This window comes from Bos grunniens, chromosome 18, assembly GCF_055505025.1.
Source record: "Bos grunniens cultivar Pamir isolate PY7600 chromosome 18, Bosgru_T2T1.0, whole genome shotgun sequence".
NCBI classification, from domain to species: Eukaryota; Metazoa; Chordata; class Mammalia; order Artiodactyla; family Bovidae; genus Bos; species Bos grunniens.
Genome location: NC_141182.1, coordinates 15,757,715 through 15,778,743, shown reverse-complemented (window position 1 = coordinate 15,778,743; position 21,029 = coordinate 15,757,715). Strand labels below are relative to the sequence as shown.

Below are 21,029 nucleotides of genomic sequence, written 5' to 3'. Positions count from 1 at the left end.
GGCATGGTGTTGCACTCCATAAATAAGAGTGATGATAGTATAAACACTTTTACTAAGATTGAACTGGATGGCAGGAATTGTTGTAAGTGCTTTGCAGTCAGTATTTCATTTATTTTTTATAACAATTCTATAAGTACTTATTACTCAGCTTACAAATAAGGATCTGAGTCTTCAAGGGGTGAAATAACTTTTTTGAGGTCACATAACTGCTAAATGACAGAAACATAATTTGAATCCAGGTAGTCTGATTCCAAATCCAAATTAATAAGCACATTGCCTATAAAATAAAATTTTCAAAAGGGAGGACTTCATAGCTATGCAAAATACAATACTTTTTTTTCCCCTTTTATCTGAGAGGTGCTCAGCCTACTATCCATCTGGGAAGCTAAAATTCTATCATTGTAGACTTACTGCTTTGGGTTTGTAAGACTTCAGGATGTCAGGAATCTCCAGTTAAAATGCAAGTATTCACCTGAGAAATTATACACATCTAATGGGATTATGATAGTGTCCAGGAACTCAGTAATGAAACATGGGTTCACTGGCTGTGGAGCAGCAAAGGAGAGCAGAGAGATAGACTTGGAAACCAAACAAGGAGAGAGAGAGGCCAACAACTGACTAACCTGAGGATTTTTGCCAAAGGCTGAAAGAGGATAGCCAACAATTTAAGCTTTTTATGGCTCGGGACAGCAATTATTAAGACATTGAGGTTTTTTTCATATTTCTTCAGTATAGACCATTTACCATCTCTTTGATTCTAGGAAATACAGCACAGCTGATGCTAGTCGGCATTGATATGTTTTATTATTAACTAAATACCTCTCCTTTGTTTCACAGCAATCAGCAGGCCTTTTTACTGGAGAATGTCCCTTGTACTAATGCAAGCTGTGAGGGGGCGCATCGTATGTTTAAAGTCTACTGGGAGCTGATGGACCTAAACCAAATCAGAGATGCGGTGGTTGCCACCTTCTTTGACATTTACGAAGATGTGAGTTCAGAGCTCTTCTTTGTGTTCAGAATCTAATTGCCTTCTACCTTGTCTCACTCTCAATTCACCCTATTTAACCAGACAATAGATGCGATAATGAAAGCAAACGAGTTAATTAAAGAAAACCCCTTTTAATGTTAAATGACAGAAAGAACAAATTAATTGATACCACTGGCTGATCAGAACAGTGAAATATGAAAGCGTCTTTATCTCATTTTATGCCTGTTTAGATGAAACCACTAGAGAATTATGCTCATGGCAGTTGTGCGTGTGCTCAAATAGAGAAAACAACAGCCGACAGATGACAGACCCTTAAACCTGAACAGGATCACAGAAGAATGAGTTCAGTGTGTACTCTCTCTTAACCTTGTGAGCTAGAGGTGGCATCTATTGCCCCAGATTCTTGTGACTGTCCTCAGTTCCAGGTGGCCTGGGAAAGGCACACAGGGTCCTGGTTTTCTTCTTTCTAATGTCAAAAACCAGTTTTGGGGGAAAAAGTAAATTCTGATAAAAATGCGTTAAATTCCAGAGTTAATATGTCACAAAATATCTTTGTAAAATAACTTGATTATTTTAAAAAGTTAAATCTCCATCAGGACAATTATGTCCAACACTAACCCAGTTGGTTTTGTTTGGCTTTTTGTAGGAGGCTGATCTTCAATTACAAGTATCTTCCAGGTGCTTGTTTTCCTCTGTCTCTCTGCTACCAACTCTTGTATTGTTTCACTTTTTATAAGCAATTTCCAAGCATAAAAGTAATTGGGTAAAAATATAATGAGGAAAAATCAGTAGAATTAACTATAAATCAGCTTTTAATTTCTGTACATAAAACCACAGATGAAATTTAAAATTGCATCTAAATCTAGGAGATAAATTAGCTATGAAAGAGTTAAATAATTAATATTCTTAACATGCGTGTGTGTGTGCTAAGTGGCTTCAGTCAGGTCCAACTCTTTGTAACCCTATGGAATGTAGCCTGCCAGGTTCCTCTGTCCATTGGATTCTCCAGACAAGAATACTGGAGTGGGTGGCCATGGCTGCTTCCAGGGGATCTTCCCAACCCAGGGATCAAACCCATGTCTCTTATATCTCCTTCAGTGGCAGACAGATTCTTTACCACTAGCACCACCTGGGAAGCTCACATTCATAACAGGCTGTGCTGTGCTTTGTCACTCAGTCGTGTCTGACCCTTTGCAAGCCCATGGACCGTAGTCTCCGCCAGGCTCTTGTGTCCTTAGGGAGTCTTCAGGCAAGAAGACTGGAGTGGGTTGCCATGCCCTCCTCCAGGGTATCTTCCCAACCCAGGGATTGAACCCAGATCTCCAGCATTGTAGGTGGATTCTTTATCATCTGAGCCACCAGGGAAGCCCACATCCATAACGGAAAAAGGATTTATTCAAACTGATACAAGTCACCAGAAACTCCCACTGGAAAAACAACATGATTAAGTCAGTTTACAGAAGAAAAAAAAAGATGTGAGTAAAAAAAAGCTAACATGAAATATGGATCCTCCCTGTAGCTCAGACGGTAAAGAATCCGCTTCTAAAGAATTCTATTTAGAAAATAGAATCTGTTTTCTAAATCCTTAACAATTACAATGCAGGAGCCCTAGGTTCGATCCCTGGGTTGGGAAGATCCCCTGGAGAAGGAAATGGCAATCCACTCCAGTATTTTTGCCTGGAGAATCCCATGAATAGAGGAGCTTGGCGGGCTACAGTTCGTGGGGTCGCAAAGAGTCAGACACGACTGGGTAACTAACACTAACTAACTAACATGTGAAAAGATATGATAAATGATTGATCTCATTAAGAGTTAGCAGAATGAAAGTTTAAATGAGCACCTTTTTTACCCCCAATAAAATTAGCAAAGCTTTCCACTTTTTTAGGAAAAAACATAAGAAGCAGCGCAAATGAAAAGTAACCTTCTTTCCCTGATGATTGGAAACACTTCGGTAGTTCATGTCAAAGGCCTTTAAAAATTAATACATGGGGCTTCCATAGTATATCAATGGTAAAGAATCCTCTTGCCAATGCAGGAGACATGGGTTTGATCCCTGATCTGGGAAGATCCAACATGCTGTGGAGCAACTAATCTGAAGTGCCACAACTACTGAGCCCGTGCTCTAGAGCCTGGGAGCACAAGTGCTGAAACCTCACAACCTAGAACTTGTGCTCCACCACAGGAGAAGCTACCACAGTAAGAAGCCTGTACACCGCACGCGACTGGAGAGTAGCTGTGTGTGCAGGCTGTCTGCAGTGGGAGAAAAGCCACACAGCAACAGAGACCCAGCACCATGAATAATAGAGAAATAAGTTTTATTTTTTTTTAATTCATGCAGATATGCCTGGAAGGAAATACACAAGAGTAACATTTATCCTCAGAGATTTAAATTACAGTTTTTTTTAAAATTTTATTTATATTTAATATTCTAGGTTTTATATTTTTAATAGTATCTTTATTTTAAATATCAAGTTGAATAAGTAAGGTCTGTATTTACATGATAAACATGTCATACGTTTTCATCATTTTTTTCAGTCAGTCCAGTAGTTTCTTACCATTTTTATGTTTTTTTCCAGGGAATCTTGGACATTGTAGTACTAAGCAAAGGGTATACAAAGAGTGATTTTGCCATCCATACCCTAAAAAATAACTTTGAAGCAGATGCCTATTTTGTTAAAGTCATTGGTGAGTATTTGTTTTATATGCTTTATTATTAAGTATTAACATCTGATTTTGTATTCTGTCAATGCACATTTTCCAAAGAGTAAAACATGCTTCTGTGTAACAACTCTCCAAAGCAGACAGATCAACTTCAGTACAACACGACCACCCTGTTCATATTTGCCATCTGTCCCACCAGTGGCTTTTTCCTTTCTGATCCAGAGGCTGTTCAGGAATACTACTGTCACATCTGCTCCAGTCTGGAACAGTTCCTTTTCATGCCCTTAGCAGTTGTAAAGAATACAGGCCTGCGTTCTGTAGTGTAATCCTCTTTCTTCCTTACCCAGTTCAAGATACACATTCTTTACAGAAACGTCACTACATGGAATTTGGTGGAACCTATGCTGTGGCCTTTCGATGCATCATGTCAAGAAACACATGAAGTTGCCCTGACCCACCACCATGATGATACCCTTGATCATCTGGTCATCTTGATGACTGCTAGTTTTCCCACCTTAAAGTAACTTTTCCCCTTTATAATTAGTGTTTTGTGGAGAGGTATTCTGATACTTAATGTACTTTCTGCATATCAAATTTTTACCAGTTTTAGAATCCATTGACAACTCCTGCCTAAATCAGCCTTCTATATGACTGTTGTCAATGAGTAGTTCTCTGTTTCCAGGGCTCCTGCATTTTTCAGTTGGCATTCTACTCTACATCTGCCATCTCCTCCACCTAACACTTACGTTCATCATAGAGATCCTGAACATGTTGTGTTAAGTGTGTGCCTGGGTATTTTATTTTCTTTGACATGATTATAAATGTCACTGTGTTTTTAAGTTTAGTTTCCACATACTTCTTTTTAGTGTATAGAAACACAGTTGATTTTTGTGTGTTGATCTTATACACTGCAACCTTGCTCAACTCACTTATTAGTTCCAGGGGGATTTTTTAATTTTTATTCTGTGTAACTTTATTTTTTTCTAAACTTTTTATTTTGTATGGGGTATAGCTGATTAACAATGTTGTGATAGTTTCAAGTGAACAGCCATGGGACTCAGCCATACATACACAAGTATCCATTCTCCTCCAAACGCCCCTCCTGTCCAGGTTGCCATAGAACATTGAACAGAGTTCCCTATACTATACAATAGGTCCTTGTTGGTTATCCACTTTGAATATAGCAGTGTGTACATGTCCATCCCAAACTCCCTGACCCTTCCCCCACATCCTTCCCCCTGGCAACCATAAGTTCATTATCTTAAGTCTGTGAGTCTCTTTCTGTTTTGTAAGTAAGCTCATTTGTATCCTTTATTTTTAGAGTCCATATAAGGAATATATGGACACATATAAGGCATGTCATATGATATTTCTCCTTCTCTGTCTGACTTACTTCACTTAGCATGACACTCTCTAGGTCCATCAGTGTTGCTGCAAATGGCATTATTTCATTCTTTTTAGTGGCCAAGTAATACTCCGTTGTATATATCTACCACATCTTCTTTATCCATTCTTCTGTCGGTGGACATTTAGGTTGTTTCCATGCCTTGGTTACTGTAAACAGTGTTGCAATGAACACTGGGGTATATATATCTTTTCAGATCATGTTTTTCTTCAGATATATGCCCAGGAGTGGGATTGAAGGGTCATATGGTAACTCTGTTTTTAGTTTTTTAAGGAACTTCCATACTGTTCTCCATAGTAGCTGAACCAATTTACAGTCCCACCAACAGCATAGGATGGTTCCCTTCTCTCCATACCCTCTCCACCATTTATTGTTTGTGGGTTTTTTGATGATAGCCATTCTGGTAGGTGTGAGGTGATATCTCATTTTAGTTTTGATTTGCATTTATCTAATAATCAGAGATGTTGAATATCTTCTCATATGCCTCTTGGCCATCTATATGTCTTGTTTGGAGAAATGTCTATTTAGGGCTTCTGCACAGGCAGAAGGATATAAAATTATCCTTCTATCTGTGCCCTTACTGATTCCCACAACAGCACAGATCCATAGAATGCTCTTCAGACAGGAGACTTTCTGTGCTACAGAATTGGAGGGGTTCCCTAGCTCCCCTGAATCAGAACTAGCTCCTAGCTCTAATTGTTTTCCTCTTATTCCTGTCAGCTTTTAGAGCTTCTCATTCTGATTCTACTAATACTTAGCACAAATTTCTAACAAACATATGTGAACCGGTATTTCCTTGGATTGTTAAAATTTTAACAGTATCTTCACCTTTCACTTCCCAAATAAGATGAGACCTTTCAAAAGCTTTTGTCCCCTGCCTCCTTCCAGATTTTGTTGAAATAATGTGGAAATTTATTTCTGAATGATTGACTTAGTTTTACCTTTTATTTTTGAAGGATAATTGCTGTACAGAATTTTGTTGTTTTCTGTCAAATATCAACATGAATCAGCCATAGGTGTACATATGTGCCCTCCCTCTTGAACCTCCCTTCCATCTCACTCCCCATCCCACCCCTCTAGGTTGATACAGAGCCCCTGTTTGAGTTCCCTGAGACTTCACAGCAAATTCCCACTGACTATCTATTTAACATATGGTAATGTAAGTTTCCATGTTATTCTCTCCATACATCTCACCCTCTCCTTCCCTCTCCCCATGTCCATAGTCTTTCTCTGTGTCTCTTTCTCCACTGCTGCCTTGCAAATAAATTCATCAGTACCATCTTTCTAGATTCCATATATATATATGCGTTAGTATGCAATATTTCTCTTTCTCTTTCTGACTTACTTCACTCTGTATAATAGGCTCTGGGTTCATCCACCTCATTAGAACTGACTCAAATGTGTTCCTTTTTTAAGGCTGAGTAATATTCCATTGTGTATATGTACCACAACTTCTTTATCCATTCATCTGTCAGTGGACATGTAGATTGCTTCCGTGTTCTAGCTATTGTAAATAGTGCTGCAGTGAATATTGAGGTACAAGTGTCTTTATCAACTTTGGTTTCCTCAGGGTATATGCCTGGGAGTCGGATTGATGGGTCATATGGTGGTTTTATTCCTAGTTTTTTAAGGAATTTCCATACCGTCTTCCATAGTGGCAGTATCAATTTACATCCCCACCAACAGTACAAGAGTGTTCCCTTTTCTCCACACCCTCTCCAACATTTATTGTTTGTAGGCCTTTTGATGATGGCCATTCTAACTGGTGTGAGGTGATACCTCATTGTAGTTTTGATTTGCGTTTCTCTAATAATGAGCAATGTTAAGCATCTTTTCATGTGTTTGTTAGCCATCTGTTTGACAAAATTCAGCACCCATTTATGATTAAAACTCTTCAAAAAAGGGGCATAGAAGGAACCTACCTCAACATAGTAAAGGCCATATATGATAAGCCCACAGGAAACATTATTCTCAGTGGTGAAAAACTGAAAGCATTCCCGCTAACATCAGGAACAAGACAAGGGTGTCCACTCTCACCACTGTTATTCAACAAGTTTTGGAAGTCCTGGCTACAGCAATCAGAGAAGAAAAAAAAAAAGGAAAGGAATCCAGATTGGAAAAGAAGAAGTAAAGCTCTCACTGTTTGCAGAGGACATGATACTATACATAGAAAACCCTAAAGATAGTATCAGAAAATTACTAGAGCTAATCAGTGAATTTAACGAAGTCACAGGATACAGAATCAATACACAGAAATCACTTGCATTCCTATATAGTAACAATGAAAAATCAGAAAGAGAAATTAAGGACTCAATCCCATTCGCAACAGAAAGAATAAAATATCTAGGAATAAACGTACCTAAGAAGACAAAAGAATGTATATAGAAAATTATAAGACACTGATGAAAGAAATCAAAGACAACATAAACAGATAGAGAGATAGTCCATGTTCCTGGGTAGGAAGAATCAGTATTGTGAAAATGACTATACTGCCAAATGCAATCGACTCAGTGCTATCCCTGTCAAATTACCAATAGCATTTTTCGTAGAACTAGAACAAAATATTTCACAACTCATATGGTTTTACCTTTTGTACCTTCTATTTTCTAAATCCTTAACAATTTATAGCCGTGTTAGCAATGATCATTTATACTTAACAAGTTACTAGCTTTACTGTCACCTTATACTTATATACTACATGTTTGCTGCTGCTGCTGCTGCTAAGTCGCTTCAGTCGTGTCCAACTCTGTGCGACCCCATAGACGGCAGCCCACCAGGCTCCCCCGTCCCTGGGATTCTCCAGGCAAGAACACTGGAGTGGGTTGCCATTTCCTTCTCCAGTGCATGAAAGTGAAAGTGAAGACGCTCAGTTGTGTCCGACTCCTCGTGACCCCATGGACTGCAGCCCACCAGGCTCCTCCATCCATGGGATTTTCCAGGCAAGAGTACTGGAGTGGGGTGCCATTATCTTTCTTCATTCAAATTCTGGAGTGTTTCTTCAAGAGATTTTCAGAAAGGTATACATAGGTTAATATATTTTCAGAGTACTGGTATGTTTTAAAATATCTTTTATTAAGCGTAGAATTTTTTAATTTAAAAATTTTAATTTAAATTAATTTTTAACTTAATTTAAAAAATGAATGAAAGATAAGTAATCAATAACAGATAAAAAGTTTTCTATATACAGTCTAAAATAATGTCTAAATGACAAGAATGACTGAAATGGGAGTCTTTATTTCACATGTGCTATTTGATTATGACATTTGCTTTGTATTCATGTGTTTTCAAGAAACAAAAACTAAAGACATTTTCAGAGAAATGAATGTGAATAGCCACCCATAATCCAGGCAAGGATTTTTCATTTCAAATGTTACTAAAACCATTATACAGTATTGACCTTTAGTTTTGACTTTCTATCATTCTTCTCCCCACCTGTACATTTATCTAGTGTGACAGTATTTATGCACAATTACTGCAGTTTTCTTCGAGTTTTGGCATTTGTGTAAAGTAGCTAATGTAAACTGAATCACAAAACCAGAAGTGAAGGTTTTATACTTGAAATATCTTTAAGTATACAAAGACATAATGTAAAGTGTGGTTTGGCATGAAATGTTAAGGTCCTGAGCATTGTCGTTTTAAGGAAAACTTACAGATTTTACATCCCATTGGTCATGTTTTAAGCTAATTTAATGCACATAGCTCATTAAACATTTTAATTGCAGTTTTTCATTTAACTGTGACTAGGCTGTCTTCTTAAATTTCATTAATCGTTTTTAAACAACTTTGGTTTTTAAAGTCTAGGGGTATTAGAAATTACTTTTTAGAACAGTTTATTTAAAGGGGTATTATAAAATGCTATAATAAATCTCTTTAGACCTTTATGATGTGGTTATAAATACTAATAAATTATAAAAGTTGATGAAGTTGTTAAAAATCCTTAAACTAGACCTGAATCAACCAAGGTCACCTAATTAGTAGGAAAACATTTATTGACAACTTAAAATGAAAAACATTATGTTTAGATTTGACAGGAAACAACAAAATTCTATAAAGCAATTATCCTTCAATTAAAAAATAAATTTTAAGAAAAAAAAAATGAGATACTTCAAAACTAAAGAGTTAAAAAAGAGTTCTTGATATCAAGAAGCTCACAGTGGCAAAAAAAAAAAAACCACACAAATAGTAGGAGGCTGAAATTATATACCAGTATCTGTCCTGTTGGGGCTTCCAAGTTGGCTCAGTGGTGAAGAATCTGCTTCCCAATACAAGAAACATGTGTTTGATCCCTGGGTCAGGAAGATTCCCTGGAGAAGGAAATGGCAACCCACTCCAGTATTCTTGCCTGGAAAATCCTATGGACAGAGAAGCCTGGAGGGCTTCAGTCCATGGGGTCGCAGAAGAATCAGAACACCAACTTGTTCAGTCGCTCAGTCAAATAAACTATCAATAAGAATTGATTAAATTATGTTGTATCCATACTGTTTTGTTTTTCAGTTGCTAAGTCATGTCCGACTCTGCAATCCCATGGATTGCAGCACGCCAGGCTTCCTTGTCTCTCACCATCTCCCAAGAGCTTGCTCAAACTCATGTGAGTGATGCATTCCAACCATCTCGTCCTCTATCGTCCCCTTCTCTTGCCTTCAGTCTTTCCCAGCATCAGGGTCTTTTCATTAAGTAAACAACAACAACAACAAAAGCTATGCTGCTAAATTTCCCTTTCCCATAATGGGCCCTTTTATGTGTTTTAGCTGTTCCCAGTTTTTGTTATAGTTGCTTACGAAAAATGTTTTACTGTACTTATGTGTGCTCAGACACTCACTCAGCAATGTCAGACTCTTTGCGACCTCATACCTGATGTGAAGAACTGACTCATTTGAAAAGACCCTGATGCTGGGGAAGATTGATGGCGGGAGGAGAAGGGGACGACAGAAGATGAGGTGGTTGGATGGCATCACCGACTCAATGGACATGAGTTTGAGTAAACTCCAGGAGTTGGTGATGGACAGGGAGGCCTAGTGTGCTGTAGTCCATGGGGTCGTAAAAAGTCGGACATGACTGAGCAACTGAACTGAACTGAACTGAAATGATCAGCCCCCAGGTTCCTTTGCCTGTGGGATTCTCCTGGCAAAAATACTGGAGTAGGGGGCAATTTTCTCCTCCAGGGGATCTTCCTAACCCGACATTTCCTCCTCCAGGGGATCTTCCTGACACCAGGATCAAAACTGCAACTCTTACATCTCCTGCATTGGCAGACAGATTCTTTACCACTGGTGCCACCTGGGAAGGCCTTTATTATACTTATAGCCACATGTTTTAAACAAAAAATTTAACTGTTCCACTTGTAGGAATTGAGCTTTTACTATAATAATAACTTCTACCTTGGAACATTTAGGAGTTGTTTGTTTTGTTTTGTTTTCTAACTAAAGCAAAAAGGATGGAATTTTTGTTTTGATGTCACTGAGAAAATTACATTCTTGCACTGATTTAATTCACTATTGGTACTTTTTAGTTGTTCCTTAGCTTGACTTTTGGAGTCTTAAAATAGTAATTTCAGAGTGACGTTTATAAAAACATTTCCTTTTGATTATGTAAGAGACTTTTAAGGCATTATTCTTTTTTATTTGTAAATTTTTAATTTGGTATTTATTTTGCTTTTTCATTATAAAAATAAGGCAGCCTATTGTGAAAACATTTGAAAAGTCTGGAAAAGTATTAATATTTTTTAAAAGCTATGATCTTTTTACCACTTATTAGATACAACTATTCTGAACACTGAGCATTCTGGTAGTTCCTAAAGTTTCAAAAGTAGCTGCAGCAATGAAAGCTGATGCTTTTCAATCCTGGAATCCATAATGATAGAATCTATAATTTATTTTAAAAGACAAACAAGAGTAGCTAACATTTATTGTTTATCATGTGCCAGGTCCTCTGTGTATTTTGCATGTGTTATCTCATATACCTATACATGGTAATTTTTAATGACAATATATGTGAAGTATAACTTTTCAAAATATTATAATCTTACATATTCTATAAGGAGAAAGAGAAAGTACAAAATTTAGCTTACAAAACAACAAGTTATACCTCTGGTTCTTTTCTTCATTTCTGAGTTTAGAGAGCATGTATCATCCATGATCCAGCCTCATTCATTCAGACTCTGCCTGTTCAAGGCTCCCACTTTTCTAGATAATTTTCTTGTATGTGAGCAGACTTATACAAAGTGAAAGTGAAGTTGCTCTGTCATGTCCGACTCTTTATGACCCCGTGGACTGTAGCCTACCAGGCTCCTCAGTCCATGGAATTTTCCAGGCAAGAGTACTGGAGTGGGTTGCCATTTCCTTCTCCAGGGGATCTTCCCAACCCAGGGATCGAACACAGGTCTCCCGCACTGCAGACAGACGCTTTACTGTCTGAGCCACAAGAACCCTTTAAAACCAGACTATTTCCCTCTGTGCCAGGTCAGAGTATTAAGCACCCGAAGCAAGATAGATCCCGTTTGGAATGATAGGATTTGGAAGCTTTTGTAAACCTTATAAATTATTTTAAAACAAGGAAAGGTGAAGTGATTTGCATTGACTCACACTTAATGGAATATCCTATACTGCATGATTAGAAAGCCTAAAAAGAGCTGAACTTCAGGTTTTTAGCCAGTGTTAGTATCAGGTAGTTACTTTGGGATTTGTTCTTGGTGAGTACTAATGACCTGTATAGATTTTAGTATGATTAATCTGATATGTACTGAAACTGACAACAACAAAAATCCTGTTAATAACAGAAAATGAACTACTAACACATATAAAATGTAGGCTGTATTGTGCTTCTCAGCAACATTTGATTCAGTTCTTTCTTTGTTTTTGAAGAAATTACATCTAATTATAATATGTTTAAACATTAAAGCTATGTTTAAACCATACTGTGAACCTGTCACATTAATATACTGACAAAGATGAGAAGAGAAATGAAAATAAAAATTTTCCTTTTATAGCCTATTATTTGAAGAAACCTAATGCTTTTCAGGCTTTTTAAAAATTGTATTAGTTCAAGGGAGAAAGACAGTAAGATGTATGTATGTGAGTAGGTGTGTTCCTTTTTTTCTAATGGTAAAACTAAAGGAGGGTCACAGAGGGATTTAGAGAGAAAGCCAAAGCTAAGTAAAATTTCAGTGTTCCTTAACAAAAGCAGTAGTATAATGGCTGAAAATAGCCAAAGACATTTTTTTTCTGCCTTACGTCAAACGTACATAGTGAGTGCAGCCCAGGAATGATACAGTCTAAATATGCCTTTCCTGCTGCAGTGCCCATATGGATGTCCCTGGAAAAAAAGTCAGGTTGTTTCATAGTGAAATAATAATTTCAGGCTAAAGAACAAGTTAACCTTTGGGAGTTCTGCATTCCTAATTAAACAGTTAGCAATATTATCAACAATATTAAACAATAAACATTCTTAAACAATAACATTAAGGTATTAACAATAACATTAATTAATTGTGTTAATTAACACAATATCTGAAGGAATAAGTATTATTCCTTCTTGTGTCTTTAGTTGCAAAACCCAAGGAAATGCATATTCTATCTGTATTATGTAGACAACTTTTTATAAGACATATATGTGTGCAGACACACCTCAGAGATACTCAGGTACTTGGTTACAGATGGCTGCAATAAGTGAGTATCGCAATAATGTGGGTTAACAAGCTTTTTGGTCTCCCAGTGCCTATGAAAATTATGTTTATATTATGCTTTATTAACTGTTCAACATCATTATGTCTTAAAAAATTATAATTGTAATTTAAAAATATTTTATTGCTAAAATATGCTAAGCATCGTCTGAACTTTCAGCAAGTCATAGTAATAACATCAAATACCGCAGATCATTGTAATAAATGATAAAGCTTGAAATATTGTGAGAATTACCAAAATGTGACACAGAGACACAAAATGAGCAAATGCTGATAGAACAATGGCCCTGACAGATTTGCTTGACACAAGGTTGCCGCAGATCTTCAATTTATTTTATAAAAAACACAATATCTGAGAAGTGTAATAATGCAAAGCTCAGTAAACCAAGATATACCTATATATGACATATGTATGATATGTATATCTATGATACATTTAAATCTTCTCATTATGACCCTATTTCACACTATTACAGTGTGAAACTTCAAATTTAATAGAGGAAGTCTTGTTAAAAACAAAAATAGATACAGGAACTCAATTTTTATCTTGCTATATATAAAATGAAAAAGACTCATGTAATTTCAAATAAATACTCTCAACTATGCTAAACAAAACACAGACATTTTATCTTGTACAGAAAATAAAATAATTCAGTGGTTCATTGATTTCCCATCTTATATAAATATAGGAAAATGTGTTTTTTAAATGAGTTAGTGTCTAGTGACCGCATGGTCTTTCTAAAGAGTGTCATTCCCTTTCTGACCTTGAGTAATGTACTGGCCCAAGCTTCAGTTTCTGCTCTTGAAGAAAAAAGGGTGGGAGGAGGAGGGTAATTAGACTTACTTCACAGCCTTGCTATGAGGATTAAGGTAGAGCATATATGAAGCTTCAGCATATGAACTTTGGGGGCGGGGTGGTACACACATTCAGTCCATGACAGTGGATTATAGTAAGTTGGTAACAGTATCTGGATAGTTCGGTTAAAGTGATTTTTATTTTCTCCTTTTTCCTTCTCTATATTTTAAAATTTTTTCTCGAATAACATATGTTATTATAGAAAAGTATTCACAAATATATATAGTAAATGAATGGTAGATTAGTGGTAGCTTTGGGTGGGAATGGGGCATGACGGCTGAAAGGTACAGGGTTTCTTTATTGTGATGAAAACTGATTGTGTTGATGACTGCACAATTCTAGGAATTTACTAAAATCCACTGAATAGGACCCTTTGAACGGGTGATTGCTCTGGTGTGTGAATTATATATATCTCAGCAAAGTTGCTATAAAAATGAATGTATGAAGGGAGTTTTGGAAATACTGTAGATCTGTTTATTAGCACTTACAGTCACTATATCCAGTATCTTCTCCCACATTTGCACATTATTGTCTTCACTTTGACTGCTACTTAGTTTTTCTCAGTGAGGATCTATCTTATGTAGCAAGCATCTGTTGCTGTCAACTTGGAAGAGGAAGATGTACACATGTAAAAATAGCTAAAGAACAGTGAAAAGAACTTTATACTCAAATGTTAAATGGAACTATATGTATATAAGATTATTAAGATCAAAGAAGTCTTCTGTGAAGATGATAGTTGAGAACCTAGATCCTTGACAGATGGTTAAGGTTTGGAAAAACCAAAATGAGTAGTGGTATAACATTCTAGGAAGGAGAAGCCATGATCATAGTAATAAAGAATGAGCAGATAGAAAGAAGTAGAAACTAACTCACCTCCATGTACTGTGTTGAAGAGTAATAAGAGAGAATATTGATAGTATCATTGATAAATGGGCACCTATGGCAAAGAAAAGATTTTGTCAGTGACCCAATAACTACAGAGACTTACTGAATTAATCAAGATTCTCCAGAAAAACAACGTCAATAGAATACAGAAAAAGAGAAAGATTTATTGTAGGAAATTAATTCATAAAGTTATGGAAGCTGACACGTCCAAAATCTGCAGAGCCAATGCCCATTTTGAGTCACAAGGCCAGCAGGCAGCTGTAGAACCAGGAAGAATGGTGTCCAGTTCATTGGGCAGGAAAAGGTGGTGTTGTAGTTTGAAGACCCATCAGGCAGGAGGCTTCTTCCTCAGGAGACGTCAGTCTTTTGTTCTGTTCACCTGGGTGGATGAGGCCCGCACATTATGGAAAACAATTCGCTTTACCCAGTTTACTGATTAAATGTTAATCTTATCTGAAAACACCCTCACAGACACACCTAGTTGGCACATAAAATTATCTGTCACACTTACTATTTAAATTCTTCATCAAAAAAGTCTGTGATCAAGTGTGCTGATAAAGAAGATGAATTTTACAGCAATGTTCAGAAGGAAAAAATAGATGTTCATTAAAAAAATTGATGCTCTGACCTGCGGGCTTTGACAAGAATAACCACCTAGGAGTACAGACATCTAGGTGTGAGCTGACAAGACAGTGGAAATACAGTTGTAGCAATGGGTGTTCAGGTGTATAGCTTGATAAGATTTTACACAGGTACCTTCCCTTATAGCCACACTCCAATCAAAATAAAATATTTCCAGTACCCAAGAAGGGCCCCTTCCTTATATTCCCTGCAAAAGTATAACCACTGTTCTGATCTCTGTCACCACAGTTTTTTCTTTTCTAGCTGTCACATAAATGTAATCATATAGTATATACTCTTTGTGTCTGACTTCTTTTATTTAATATTATATCTCTGAAATTCAGCCAACATATACATTTGTAAATGTAATCTTACTGAACATATTTGCCTTTGTCTTTTTTTTTTATTTTAGCAAGAGAGTATAAACCCTCTTTCATGTCAACACTTACACTTACGCAAACCCTCATGTCATGTCAACATGACATGAAAGTGTTGGATGGAATCCATGTCATTCCATAAAACTATAGATGTTCCATAATTTATTTAGCATTTTCACTCTTAGTGGACACATAGGTAGTTTCTAATATTTTATATACATGAATTTGATGAGTTGAGAGGCTGTGTTTTCAGTGTTAATAGACAATACTAAGTTACCTTTCCCAAAAATCACAGACATTTATATCCGACCAGCATAACACTGTCCAGTTTACCACATATCATCTGAGCGCTCTGAATTTTTATTTCACTAAGAAATTTGGTTTTTTAAAATTTTTCACCATGCAAATGGTAAAAAAAATACAGGAGTCTATAATAGTGAAAAGTCCCTTTTGCACCAGTGTTTCCCAGTGGTCCAATTCTTCCCGCCCAAAGCAACCTCTTCTTTGTGTCTGTCCAAGATATTTTATGCACTTAAACAAGCACACGTGTTTATATGCTTTTATTTTACGTAAGTGGTAGTTCTAGACTTTGCTTTCTCCATTTAACAATGTATCTTAGAGATTATGCCTTAACAATATAGTCTAGAGCTACCTCATTGTTTTAACTATCAAACAGTATCATGTAGTATGGATACTGTTCATGTTCATGGGTTCTCAAAAAATGGAGAAGAGGGCCGCAAAGGATGAGACAGTTAGATAGCATCACCAACTCAGTGGACGTGAATTTGATGGTGAAGGACAGAGAAGCCTGGCGTGCTACTGTCCATGGGGTTGCAAAGAGTCGGACATGACTTAGCAACTGAACAACGACACTATGTATACAACATAATTTAATCAGTTCTTATTGATACCAGTTTATTTTCATTCTCTTGTTATTATAATTAATACCTGTAGAATAAATTCCTAAAAATGGAACTACTAAAAAATAATATATGTACACTTTTAAAATAAACTCTGTTGAACTCTACATGTAGAAAAGTGTACATAAGTACAGAGGTCTACACGTTTCGACAAAGTAAATATACACATGTAAATACACCCAGATCAAGAAAAGCATGATACCAGCAACCAGAAGCTTCCTCATGCCCACCCTTTCTGCTAAGCCCAGTTCACCTGAAGGTAACCAGTAATTTAATTTCTAACACTTTAGATTAATTCTGCCTGGTTTTGAATTTGTAAGTATTTTTTATTTTAACAGATGTCCCTTCATGAAAATTTGATGTTGACACTGCTACTTCTATATAGGAGAATTCACATTTCCTAACACCTTTACCAACCCAAAAGATTATTAAACTTTTTGAGTTTTGCCAACTATAAAGTGAAAAGTGTTGTCTTATCTCACATTCTTCTTACACTGAGTAAAGTTCTGCATCTTTTCATATGTTCAAGAGCCATTTGTACTTTTATTTCTATAAATGGGTCTGTCCTTTTTCATTTCCTTAATGATTTATACCATAGTATATATTAATCTTTTGTGATATATTTTGTAAATATTCTTCATAGTTTATCATTTATCTTTGGTTTTGTTTTTCCTACAGACATTTTTATTGGTCTTTCATTTTTTCCTTTCTGTTAGGGTATAAAATTGATTTTTTTTTCCTGACTAGTGAGGCTGAGTATCTTTCATCCTGGTTTTTTTATTATTTGTACTTTCTCTTCTGGATATTGCTTCTCTATATCCTTTGTTTTTATTAGATTATCATCTCGTCATCCATATCTAGAAGCTCTTTGTATGTTAGCAAGTATCTCTTTGTATTTTTTTTAAAAGTTCATAGCCCCTTGTCATTTTTTTAATTTTATGGTATCTTTTATTTTGTAACAGCTTTATTGAAATGTAATTTACATACCATACCGTTTGCCCATTTCAAGTATACAATTCAGTGGCTTTTTGCATATTAACAGAATTGTGCCAATATCACCACAAACATTTTCATCACCACAGAAGAAGCCTATACCCCTTTAAAAATTTTTAATTTTATACTAGAGTATAGTTGATTAACAGTGTTGTGATAGTTTCATGTGTACTGCAGACTGATTTAGTTATACATGTATCTATTCTTTTTCAAATAATTTTCCCATTTAGGTTGTTATACAATATTGAGCAGAGTTCCTGGTCTTAGACAGTAGGTCCTAGTATAGCAGTATGTACATCTCAATTCCAAACTTTCTATCCCTTTCCCTCTCTGCCCCGCCCCGCCCCCCCCACCCTGCTCTCCTGGTTCGTTCTCTAAGTCTGTGAGTCTGTTTCTGTTTTGTAAATAAGTTCATTTGTACCAGTTCTTTTTTGATACTGCATATAAGCAATATCATATTATGTTTCTTTCTCTGACTTCACTCATTATAGCAAAAACTAAAAATAGAGCTACCATATGATCCTGAAACCCTGTACCCTTTAGCTGCCACCATCAATCCCCCAGCCCCAGCCCTCGGCAGCCACTACTTTCTGTATTCATAGATTTATCTGTCCTGGATATGTCATATAAATGGGGTCATATAATATGCGGTCTTTTGTGACTGACTTCTTTCACTTGCCATAATGTTTTTAAGATCCATCTTTGATGTAGCATGCATCAGCACTTTATTCCTTTTAATTGTCAAATATCCACATGAATTGTCAAATATCAATATGAATATTCCACATTTTGTTTATCCATCAGTTGATAGACATTTGGATGATTTCTACTTTTTGGCTATCGTGAATAATACTGTTGTGAACATTCATGTACAAGTTTTTGTGTGGACATATATTTTAATTCCTCTTGATATATACCTAAGAATGGAATGGCTGGGTTAAATGGGATTCTTTGTTCACCTTTTTAAGGAATTGCCATTTCCAAAGCAGCTGAACCATTTTGCATTCCCATAGAAATGTATGAGTATCCAGTTTCTCCACATCTTCACCCAAATTTGTAATCTGACTTTATAATCATACCCATTCTAATGGGTATGAAGCCTGGTGTGCTGCAGTCCATGGGGTCGCAAAGAGTCAGACACAACTTGGAGACTGAACAACAACAAAATGGGTGAGAAATGGTATCTCATTTGTTTGTTGTTTAGTTGCTAAGTCTTGTCCAACTCTTTGCGACCCCATAAGACTGTAGCCCACTAAGCTCCTCTGTCCGTGAGGTTTCCCAAGCAAGAATATGGAATGGGTTGCCATTTCCTTCTCAGGGGATCTCCCCAGGGATCAAACCCAGGTCTTCTGCATTGGCAGGAGAATTCTTCACCACTGAGATACCAGGGAAGCCAGTATCTCATTATGGGTTTGTTTGTTTACAATCTTAACCTTTTAGTGTGTGCAGTTAAAAAAAAAAAACAACATAAAATTTACTGTCGTAACCATTTTTAAGTGTTCAATAGTGTTAAGTATATTTATATTGTTGTGAACCAGATTCCAGAACTTTTTCATCTTGTAAATTTGAAACTCTGCACCCATTTAACAGCTGTCCCCTCTCCCTCCCCCTAAACCCTGGCAACCACCATTCTACTTTTTTTCTCTGAATTTGACACTTAGATACCTCATGTAAGTGGTATCTACATGTATTTGGTATCTACATGGTATCATACAGTATTTGTCTTTTGATGACTGGCTTGCTTAGCATAATGTCCTCAAAGTTCATCCATGTTATAACATGTGACAGGATTTCTTCCCTTTTTAAAGTGAATAATATTCCTTCTGAGTGTATACCAAGCTTTGTTTGTTCATTCATCTGCCGCTCTTGTTATTGTTCAGTCTCTCAGTCAGGTCTGACTCTTTGCAACCCCATGGACTGCAGCATGTCAGGCTTCCCTATCCTTCATTACCTCCCAGAGTGTGCTCAGATTCACTTATCTGCTAATGGACATTCATTTGAGTCGTTTCCACCTCATGGATATTGTGAATTGTGTACATTTCTTTGTGATTTTGCTATACATTTCCCTGATCACTAATGATGCTGAGCGTCTTTTCATGAGCTTTCTGTATCTCTATATCATCTTTGGAGAAATTCCTATTCAGATCCTTCGCCCATTTTTTAACTGGGTTGGCTTCTTATTACCGAAGCACATGTGTGAAGTCACTCAGTCATGTCCGACTCTTTGTAACCCCGTGGACTGTAGCCCGCCAGGCTCCTCTCTCCATGGGATTCTCCGGGCAAGAATACAGGAGTGGATTGCCATTTCCTTCTCCAGGGGATCTTTCCAACCCAGGGATTGAACCCAGGTCTCCTGCATTGCAGGCAGATGCTTTATCCTCTGAGCCACCAGGGAAGCCAACTGAAGCATAAGAGTTCTTTATTAGTACTGTCTTTGCCCAGTGTAATTTTCATGTTATGAATCAAAGTCTAACTTTATTTTCCTCCAGGTAGCCAACTATCCAGTACCATTTATTGAATAATCCATCTTTTACCTTTTCTAACAAGCATTTATTGAGCAAATACATTTGGCTAGGCCCTAAAAACATGATAAAAATTATGCAGAACTTTCATTCTGGTACAAAGACAGACTTGTGAGTAAATAGTGTACTGTTTAGCAAGATAATGTTTTAATGAAGGCTTAGGGAAATCATTTTAGGACAAGTGAAAAATAAGTACTAATGTCTGCCTAGAGTTGAACCCATGGCTGATTCATGTCGATGTATGGCAAAAACCACTACAGTATTGTAAAGTAATTAGCCTCCAATTAAAATACATAAATTAATTTTTAAAAAGGAGAGGGAGAATTAAGGTCATAGAGTGAGAATAAGAGAGTGAGAACTAGGCACTGTGCTGGGGTAAGGAACTTAAACATTAAAAACTGATTTGGAGGTATAAAATATTTTTTTCACTGGTTCCTCAGGTCATATTTAATATAAACGCTCTGTAGTAAATAAACAGGTGATTTCCTTTGTGATGAAATATGTCATTCATTGTTTAATGCCTTTGCATTTTATATACCCTTCCCAAGTATAAGACTTCTGTTAGAATGACTATCATTTCACATTTGTGGAATATGAATAAACATATAGAACCATTTTCCTATGGATATATTTAAACTAGCCAGTAATCACAATTATTATTCATACAGTTCATTACTGAGCGGTATTATCAGTTATTTTCCTTTAATTTATAACATATAGAATATTTACTAGCACATAAAGTGTGCCCTCTTATAAAGAAATTCGTTTGCATGAGGTGCTAGTAATATAGTCATGTTTCAAAGCTTATATTAGTTATAGAAAGAATATTCAGATATCCTTTGTGGTGGTTGTTCAGTCACTCAGCTGTGTCCAACTCTTTTGTGTCCCCATGGAAATAAGCAAGTTGACAATATATACAGCCTTGACATGCTCCTTTCCCAATTTTGAACCAGTCCGTTGTTTCATGTCTGTTTCTAACTGTTGCTTCTTGACCTGAGTACAGGTTTCTCAGGAGGCAGGTAAGGTGGTCTGCTATTCCCATCTCTTGAAGAATTTTCCACAGTTTGTTGTGATCCACACAGTCAAAGGCTTTAGTGTAGTCAGTGAAGCAGATGTTGTTCTG

The 21,029-nt window shown here is 36.5% G+C and overlaps 2 protein-coding genes across 2 annotated transcripts in view; one reads left to right on the top strand and one right to left on the bottom strand.

Moving 5' to 3' along the window:
- Nucleotides 1–21,029, top strand: part of ITFG1 (integrin alpha FG-GAP repeat containing 1) — a 308,752-nt gene that overhangs the window by 228,951 nt on the left and 58,772 nt on the right. The window contains exons 11-12 of the mRNA XM_086350567.1: nt 838–988; nt 3,565–3,673. Of these exons, the coding sequence (XP_086206693.1) occupies nt 838–988; nt 3,565–3,673 (260 nt within the window). The remainder of the gene's footprint in view (nt 1–837; nt 989–3,564; nt 3,674–21,029) is intronic.
- Nucleotides 14,040–21,029, bottom strand: part of LOC147353154 (uncharacterized) — an 82,463-nt gene continuing 75,473 nt past the window's right edge. Inside the window, exon 4 of the mRNA XM_086355116.1 lies at nt 14,040–14,852. The gene's annotated coding sequence lies outside the window, so the exon portion shown is untranslated. The remainder of the gene's footprint in view (nt 14,853–21,029) is intronic.